Genomic DNA, 10,159 nt, shown 5'->3' with positions numbered 1-10,159 from the left:
TATGTATATGTATATGTATATGTATGTTTATATATATATATGTGTATATATATATGTATATATATATATATGTATATATATGTATATGTATATGTGTATATATATAATATATGTATATGTGTGTATATATATATATGTGTATATATATATGTATGTATGTATATGTGTATATATATGTATATATATGTGTGTGTGTGTGTGTGTGTGTGTGTGTGTGTGTGTATATACAGTGCATCTGGAAAGTATTCACAGCGCATCACTTTTTCCACATGTTACAACCTTATTCCAAAATGGATTAAATTCATTTTTTTTCCTCAGAATTCTACACACAACACCCCATAATGACAATGTGAATAAAGTTTACTTGAGGTTTTTGCAAATTTGTTAAAAATAAATAAACTGAGAAATCACATGTACATAATTCACAGCCTAAGCTCAATACTTTGTCGATGCACCTTTGGCAGCAATTACAGCCTCAAGTCTTTTTGAATATGATGCCACAAGCTTGGCACACCTATCCTTGGCCAGTTTTGCCCATTCCTCTTTGCAGCACCTCTCAAGCTCCATCAGGTTGGATGGGAAGTGTCGGTGTGCAGCCATTTTAAGATCTCTCCAGAGATGTTCAATCAGATTCAAGTCTGGGCTCTGTCTGGGCCACTCAATGACATTCACAGAGTTGTCCTGATGCCACTCCTTTGATATCCTGGCTGTGTGCTTTGGGTTGTTGTCCTACTGAAAGATGAACCGTCACCCCAGTCTTAGGTCAAGAACGCTCTGGAGTAGGTTTTAATCCAGGATATGTCTGTACATTGCTGCAGTCATCTTTCCCTTTATCCTGACTAGTCTCCCAGTTTCTGCTGCTGAAAAACATCCCCACAGCATGATGCTGCCACCACCATTCTTCACTGTAGGGATGGTATTGGCCTGGTGATGAGCGGTGCCTGGCAAACGTGACACCTGGTATTCACACTAAAGAGTTCAATCTTTGTCTCATCAGACCAAAGAGTCCTTCAGGTGCCTTTTGGCAAACTCCAGGTGGGCTGCCATGTGCCTTTTAATAAGGTGTGGCTTCCGTCTGGCCACTCTACCATACAGGCCTGATTGGTGGATTGCTGCAGAGATGGTTGTCCTTCTGGAAGGTTCTCCTCTCTCCACAGAGGACCTCTGGAACTCTGACAGAGTGACCATCGGGTTCTTGGTCACCTCCCTGACTAAGGCCCTTCTCCCCCAATCGCTCAGTTTAGATGGCCGGTCAGCTCTAGGAAGAGTCCTGGTGGTTTCGAACTTCTTCCACTTATGGATGATGGAGGCCACTGTGCTCAATGGGACCTTCAAAGCAGCAGAAATGTTTCTGTAACCTTCCCCTGATTTGTGCCTCGAGACAATCCTGTCTTGGAGGTCTACAGACAATTCCTTTGACATCATGCTTGGTTTGTGCTCTGACATGAACTGTCAACTGTGGGTCCTTATATAGACAGGTGTGTGCCTTTCCAAATCATGTCCAATCAACTGAATTTACCACAGGTGGACTCCAATTAAGCTGCAGAAACATCTCAAGGATGATCAGGGGAAACAGGATGCACCTGAGCTCAATTTTGAGCATCATGGCAAAGGCTGTGAATACTTATGTACATGTGCTTTCTCAGTTTTTTTTATTTTTTATAAATTTGCAAAAATCTCAAGTAAACTTTTTTCATGTTGTCATTATGGAGTGTTGTGTGTAGAATTCTGAGGAATAACCTGAATTTAATCCATTTTGGAATAAGGCTGTAACATAACAAAAAAGTGATGCGCTGTGAATACTTTCCAGATGCACTGTATGTGTTATATATATGAGAAAGAAAAGAGAGAAGAAGAAAAGTGACTGAGCCTTATTACTGGTGATTTGTGCACTGTGTGCTGTGCAGGAGAAGAATGTTAATAAACGTGTGTGTGTGTTTTGGACATTGTGTGTCCCAGTGTCTGTCTATATCCGGGCTGATCATCCACAATAAATATATATATACAACAGTAACGGCGTACTGCACGATAACGTGCAGTGAATACACTTGACTTGAGCATTCCTAGTTTTCATCCTCTTTCTCTGTACGTTTAGCATTTGTCTGCTCAGAGGTTGATACGCTTGCTGCTTCCTGAGCTTCTCTTCTTTCTTCCGCATCTTTTCGCGTTAAATCTGATAAAGTTAGTTTTCGTGTTGCAACTACTTAGTACTTTTTCATGATTATTTAAACCACCTTAATTTGCTTATTTTTGTTCAGTGTATTTATTGCCATTGGAAGGACACTGTTTTTGAATCTGTTGGTCCGTGTTTTCAAAGATCTATAACGCTGACCAGAAGTTAACAGTTTAAACAGGTGGTGAACAGGGTGTGAAGAAATTTGTGAATTTGTGGCTCTGCTGAGATAGCAGGAGCAGGCAATGTCTTCCAGGCTTCCAGGGAGGGTAGATAGCAGCCTGTGATTTTTTTTTGTGCTGCATTTATGACTCTATGAAGAGCCTTTGTGTCTGTTTCTGTGCATCTGGCATACCACACTGTTAACGGTATGCCAGGATGCTCTTAATGGTTGAACGATGAAAGGCCAACAATAGTTTTTGCTTCAAGTGGTTTTTCCTGAGCACTCTCGGAAAGTGCACTCTGTGTTGCACTTTTTTGACCATTGCTGTGGTGTTTTCAGACCCAGGAAGAGTTCCCTGAGATGTTGGTTCCCATGAATTTTGAAGGTGTGCACCCTTTCCACATGGTCTCCATGGATGTAGAAAGGAACAATTTCTGTGCTGTGCTTTCTGAGGTCCAGAATGAGTTCCTTGGTTTTCGTGGTGTTCAGTGGTAAGTTCATTGAGCACCTCTTTGTCAGTCTGTGGACCTCATCTCCGTAGGCCCATTACAGTGGTGTCACCTGCAAACTTATGATAGTATTTATTGATAATAATATACTTATGTGCTTTGTAGATGGAGGGTAATGTAATGGAGTAACCTAAGATGATTTTTCCACAGTTTTAACTGTCATTTTTTAATTTTTTTGATCTGGGCTGCATGTAGAACATAGCAGCTTTTAGCTTTCTGTCACTTCTGTTTTCAAGGAACGATGCTGGCTGCTATATTTTTGTTTTTGTCAACTTAGAAGTGAATTCCAGTCCAGAGCGCTTTCAGAAAGGTAGGGTATCAGTTTTCCATTTGTCAATTTTTTTTGCTAACATGTGTGTTTTACCATAATTTACATTATGCAAATCGATATTTTTTTCATTAAAGCAGTATGGAACTATAGTGATTAGTGTTGCTGCATCATAAATAAAGTATCCTGGATTTGAATCCCGTGTCCAGCTGTTCTCCATGTGGACTTCAAACATCCTCCCTGTGTCTGTGTAGATCTTTTTATGGTCCAGTGCTGTGTGTTGCCTGGGTGGGTTGGTTTAAACAGTTTTGAGAGTACTGTGTTATTTTTTTTATTATTTAGGTTTAAAGGACTGTGATACAATAAACATGTCAGTTTGTCTGCTGTCATGTGTATACCGGTGCATACTTAAGAGGAAGTGGAAAGAAAACCACAAAGTGAGAACTGTTTGTATAAAGCACACAAATAGTTCTACATTTTCAAACTTTGAGCAGGCTAATGTTAGTTAAATATTTTCTCAATTTCAACAGAAAAAACAACAACATATCTGATAGTTCCCTTTTCTCAACTTTATAATAGATGCTGACTTCTGTTTGACTGGCAGTTGCACTTAGATAAAGCTTGCTTCAAGGTCAAGACTCTTTGGCCGCAGTTAGAGGAACCTCAGTTAGTGCTTCTGCAATTTGATTTAAATTCTACACCAATTGGCCACCGTATATGTGAATACCTTAGGTTTTCTTCATATTTAGTCAGCTGAATTAAAACGAATGACCTATAATGGTGAATAGGTAAGTAGTAAACTGCCAGAGTTTAAAATTTAAGGTTAGGTTAACAAAAACTAAAAAAAACAAAAAGGAAATTTTAAAATATTACAAATGGGCCTTCATCAGGGAACAACTAATATGTTACAACCTACAGATGTTCCACAGAAAATAAAGTAAATTAAGCCTTGCAAATTGAAGCAAACAATTTGCACAGGAGTCCCAACTTCTGTTGATTACTTAAAAACTCTCTGTCTTAAAGCAGAGTTGGAACAGACTGTGTACTACTTACTACACCTTCTAAAGTACTACTTGGACAATATTGCACTTTTGAAAGTTATAAATACCAGTGATAATGTTTAGAAAATGCAAATCAACATATGAAATGGGACAGATCATTATTACAGTTTGAAGTTTAAGCCTTTCATTTAGAGAACTGCAAAAAAAAAATCAAAGTGTCAGCGAGTATGGTGTCCTACAAACTCCAAAGCCAGTTGGAAACTAGAAGAAACTGATGGGAAGAGAGCTGGCAGACCCAAAGTCACAACCCAATCAGAAGACAAGTTTCTGAAGGTCACCAGCCTGTGTGATAGGCACCTCACAGAACAGCAGGTTCAGGCACAGCTCTATAGTGGTCGATTTAAAAAAAAAAAGTTTTGTGCTTTAAAGACGAAACTTTGTGCTGCAGGTTTGACAGTAAGAAAGGACAAAATAAGAAACTTGGGCATGCCTGGGACATGAAATACCAGCTGTGGACTGGAAGAAAGTCATATGGACCAATGAATCAAAATTTGAAATCTTCAGTTCATCCTGGAAGGTATTTGTATGCCAACAAGTTGATAAAAAGAATGATTTCTTAGTGTGCGACACCAGCTGTAAAACAGGAAGTGTAATTGTCTTGGGTTCTTTTGCTAGCGGAAGAGTTGGTGACTTGCACAAAGTGACTGTCATTCTTAATCAAAAGAGTTACCACAGCATTTTGCAGCTCCATGCAATACCTTCTGGTCTGCATCTGGTAGGTCAGGGGTTCATCCTACAGCAAGATGATGACCCAAAACATAACTTCCAACTTATTTCAGAACTGTGTTTAAAGAAAAGAACAAGAAGGTACACTTCAAAACATGGACTGGCCAGCACAGTCTCCAGATGTGAACCCCCCAAGTTAGTTTGGAATGTACTGGAAAGCAACCTACAAGTGCAACACATTTATGGGAACCTCTGCAACAGTGTTGGGAAGATGTTTCTGACCAATGTTTGATTTCTCTTATAGAAAGAATACCATCTGTGTCTTATATCGGATAAAAGTGGCTACTTTGATGAATCAAAAATATGAATACAATTTTGCATACTCAATGATTCTTTGACTTTGTTTATTTGTTCAGTGCCTTGATTTCATGATACATTAGGACCTTAAACTGCATGAATTTCCATAAAAAAATGAAAAATCTGAAGTGTTGTAAAACCTTTGACCGGTAATGTATACTGTATATGTATAGGTATGTAAGTATATGTGTGTATATACTGTATACTATATATTTATAGGTATGCATGTATATGCGTGAGTTTGTATACAAATGCTGGTAAAGAGACGTTAGCAATTTGCCCAGTTACCTGTGCTTATTGTTTTGGAGCAGATTTATACTCTGTGTTGTCACACTTTCTTTTTTAACATCAATAAAAACAAATTAAACATTTTAATATTTAAAACCATTTCCCTGAACTTCATCTTTTAAAAGAAAGCAGTTTGAGCATTTCCATTTAAGTTAATGTCACTGATCTGACATCTAGTGGTCATAGAGCAATAATACATTTTTTATGGTAAAGCTCTTAAGAAAAGTTTGTAGGATGTCATATTGAAAAGAATGACTACAATACAAGATATTATGGATTGATTCTCTCGAAAATGTTTAATACCACACTATAAATAACATAAGGCATTTATTGCAAGTCTTCCCATTTACTTCAGGATGGTGACTTCCATGTGTTTAGGGCAGATCTTGGGCATTATGTACAAAATGAGCCATTGAGCTGTGTTGTCTGGAAATATTTGCTCCTGATTGGTCTAAAGGGAAAAGTGTAATTGCAAATTCCACACTTATGATAGTTGTCAATAAACCTATACGTCCGCACCTGGACCTCACATCATTGAGCTTGAGTCCTCTAGTGTTTGCCAGTGCCCCACAAAGCCCACTGTGGACAATGTGTGGAGCTTTCATGGTCACTCATTACTCTCACGGTGAAGCCGGAGTATTGACTGTAATGCCAGTCACGGTGACCCATACAGTAATACGTAGCATTGAAGTGTGGCTTTTGGAGCATGAAACCTAGCTTAATTGGGGGCAAGGGACAAGAAGAAGGTTGAGAAATACAGGCTAGATATAGTTGGACTATCGTTTTATACACAGCATTTGCTTTGGAGACAGTCTTACTCATCCAAGATAGTCTCAGTTCTACTCTGAGAGAAGCACCCATGATTTGGTAGGGATATCACTTGCCTGATCTGAATGTGAGTAGTGAATCATTCTTGGATTTCTAAGCTAATCGTGAATTGTCCATAATGAACACTATGTTCAAGATTGCTTATATGAAGGTGTTTTTCTTTAGTATAGTTTCAGATTTTGGGGCTATTGTGCCTGTGTATCTTATGCTAATATTTGTTGGAAATAAATAAACTAAAGAATTAAGGTTTTTACAACCAGCTAAACAATATTAACAAATGTATAGTGTTAAACTTGGAAGCATTTCTTTAAAAGTTATAATTACGGTTACACAATAAAAAAAGCTTGTGACAAATCGGAATGAGGGCAAGAAGTAACGGAATTGAGGACACAGCTGAAGCAATAATGGACATGTAAGGAAGTAGTGTTTTGTTAACTGAAGCCATTGTTGTGTAATTAGCAACTCACATTTTTCGTATTGTAAAATATTATTTATGACCTTTTTCATGGTCTGTGGTCACAAGATAAATTCTTCCGGTTGCATGATTTCTTTGTATACTTTTTTTTAAAGAACTGTTTAATAAATTATGTTGAAGCTTAGTTTACAGTATCTTCATTCGTCTTCCTGAGAAGAATATTGCAAGTGACTCCTCTCCTCTTTGAAAACTTCTTCGTTTTCCTGATGCCAGAGTACCTTGAGCCAAAGGTCAATGACAGATTATGTACTGCTGTCATCTGATCCGAAGCTGGGAAGATGTTGAACAGACATCTATTTGACGTTGAGGCAATTCAGACCCAGAAAACCCAAATGGATATTAAGTGTGTGCTTAGGAAAGACTACTGTAAAGGATGACTCTGTTCTGAATGACTTTATTCCTTCCAGAAGAGGTCAAAAGAACGGATAATGAATGAATCTTGTTCAAGTCATACTGTAAGTAGTGAAGAGAGTTGCAATGTGTTATGTTTATATATAAAAAAACAGTTGCCTGTTATGACCCCAACAGTAAGGAATGCCATCACATTAAAGAAAGAACCTTTCCATGCTGCTTTTAATTTAAGAGGGATATTGTCTCTAAATTTAACAGAATAAGCAAAAGCCACAAATGGAGGCCTTTAGGGAAAAAGCCTATGTTTAGATGAAATTTGGTGAAGGCATGGAGAAAGACTCTTAGATGGTCTTGAAGTGCACAAACCAGCAAATTAAGCCAATGTCTGATTACACAACTTCTAGTCAAAGGGGATATCAAATTTAATGACTGTTGATGCTTACATTGTTGCCCGAGGAGGTCGGACTACACAACTTGAAATTAGATGTCTCTGTGATGACTTTCTGGCTTTGTTTCACATTGTCATAGTATCACAAGGATGCCCTTTTCTCTCACAGTCAATAACTTGCCATATTTGTAACGAATTCTGTCAGGTAGCAAGTTCAGCCACATACTGTGCTCCTTTCTTCTTTTTTTTCCATTCTGTCACGGTACATAAAACATGAAACATTAGATAGATGAGCCTCTCTATTTGTGTTCCTTATTCTTCATAGCTACATTATATGTATTGTACTTCCAAGTGAGTTCTCATTGATTGTCAGCTCCTGAAGACACACAAACCTACCCCTATGAATTAAGACAAAATCAGGTCTAGTTGCCAATTGATGGACTGAGTTGGGTCGAACTCATTGAAGGTCAAGGTATAGGCCCACAACTGTCTCTAACTCGAAGATTACGTTAATAAAGTCTGGAACTGAAAAATTGTGTAGTGTGTAGAAATTGGTAGGTGGGACATCACCCTGACTAGTCTCAGCAAACACGTGAAAACACTGTACTCCATTGGGGAATATCATTTTTAGGTGGAAGGATAATTTTAAGTAACACCTAAGCCCATTGGGTAAGCTTTCCTTGGAGGCAGCGCCAGAAAAACTGGTTATTACTGAACCCACCATTCTAACCGAGGCAGTTGTGGGGATTCAAAAGCTTCATAGCGGCAAGACTGCAAAGGTGGATGAGATCTGACAGGAAATGCTGAACAACCTGATATCGGTGTAGTGATTTTGCTAACATGTATCTTCTTATTTGAATTGAAGGAGTGTACTATGCCTCGGGTTTGTAGACTGGGATAGAAGTATCCATTTTTATAAAGGAGAAAAGGGTGTGTTTTGAGTACCACGCTTTAGTCTCTCTGTAAAAACCCATGCTGATTACTGGAACAGAAACATAATGTGATAATTGAATGTCAAATTCATGAGGAGGAATGTGAATTTTGTTTTTACCGCAGATCCGCATTTTTCTTTGCACTTATCTGAGCTTTTTGTGTACTTGTGGAATCATTGATCATGTACTGTACTTGGTATTTAGTTAAGTTCATTAAATGTAGTCATTGTACTCCGACAAAGGTACATCTTGTGCCCTGTCTTGCTTGTGATTGTCACACACAACATATTGAAGTGCAGCTGGGGCTGAAGAGTATCCAGTTTGGGAGACTAAAGGTACCATCCTCTGCTTTTGGTATTCTATTCATGGTACCAACAGACTTTGATCCACAGTGTGCTTGTGAAAATTTTTATAACTGAATCTAATATGGTGAGGATGTCATCCCCACCAAATCTATCCTCTCCTGGAAGAGATTGACTTAATCCTTTCAACTACGCAAGTAGCAGCTGCTAGTAGTGGAGTAATTCACATGTCGTGGCATCTTGTCCAATTTTGGAGATAAGTATGAAATTGACCAATAAGTCAATGTAGTGGTGGCAGCCCTGCACATGTTTTACGCTAATCTAACAGGAGCTAAATGATTGGATGGAGCTTTCAATTTACTGGTCAGTTGACAACTCCATCCTGCACTATGTTTGTGAGCTTGGGCCACTGAACAAAATATGATTTCTGAGTCCCTTTCCTCTGTGGGCTGAGAACCCAGACAGACATGGGGAGAACCCAGGCAGCAAAGCATGGTCTCCTTACTGCAAAGCAGCAGCCCAACCACCACCTTTACCAGAGGGTCTGCATTTTTCTCGCCAGGCTTCGGCCAAAATGTAGCCCAAAACTAGCCCAAAAAAGTTAAATTGGACAATATAACAGAAATATGATCAAAAGTCATCATTTTTCCACTACTGGAATGTTTTACATCTGAAGATAATTGTGACATTTTACATGCAAACTGCTAAAATTTGTTTCCTTAACTATAATATCAGTCACAGCCAGTGATGCAGCATAGTGACATGCAGGAACATTGTCAGAGGTACAGTAATGCAAATGCCAGAAAAAAAGAATCACGCTAAAAGGAAAGGATTAATAAATAAACATAGTGTATGCAGAACAAACAAAAAGACAATACAATGAATTGTTCATGGTATTCAAGGTGCAAGACACCATTTTTTGTCTGGCTGTATGACAATTTTAGCTGCTAACAAGAAATACATTAAAGGCATATTAGAAAAGGATATACATTTTAAAATATTATCAACTAGGAGAAATTTAAAGCATCGAGGTCATCACTGTCATTGTCTTTCGTAGATGAAGTGTAGAAGTGTACAGCTAACCGCAGTTCAGTAACCTTGACTGAGCTGTCAACAATGACAAGCTTCGTGGGCTGACCTCCAATGTCAAAAATACTCAAAATTCAAGCCATAGAATGAGGTGTTGTGCTGTGATGGCCCTTTTCAGTTGCGCAATGCAACTTCAAATCACCCCAATGAATGCGAATTTCACATCGACAATACTTGCAGAATTCTCTGAATTCAGTCCTTAAATTACGCTTATTTTTCCCACTCTGCACATTACCGCTGCTCATTTTTTGACCACTTACCCATGATGACGATACGATTAAATGAGACACTCCAAAATTTTTATCAGTG

The 10,159-nt window shown here is 38.4% G+C and overlaps 1 protein-coding gene across 1 annotated transcript in view; it reads left to right on the top strand.

Moving 5' to 3' along the window:
• The first annotated feature begins 2,696 nt into the window (after positions 1–2,696).
• LOC120527907 (vomeronasal type-2 receptor 1) overlaps positions 2,697–10,159 on the top strand; it is a 38,306-nt gene continuing 30,843 nt past the window's right edge. The window contains exons 1-3 of the mRNA XM_039751881.1: positions 2,697–2,827; positions 4,563–4,691; positions 4,790–4,981. Of these exons, the coding sequence (XP_039607815.1) occupies positions 2,697–2,827; positions 4,563–4,691; positions 4,790–4,981 (452 nt within the window). The remainder of the gene's footprint in view (positions 2,828–4,562; positions 4,692–4,789; positions 4,982–10,159) is intronic.

This window comes from Polypterus senegalus, chromosome 1 (assembly GCF_016835505.1).
Source record: "Polypterus senegalus isolate Bchr_013 chromosome 1, ASM1683550v1, whole genome shotgun sequence".
Classification (NCBI taxonomy): Eukaryota; Metazoa; Chordata; class Cladistia; order Polypteriformes; family Polypteridae; genus Polypterus; species Polypterus senegalus.
This window is presented reverse-complemented; position numbering and strand designations above follow the sequence as displayed.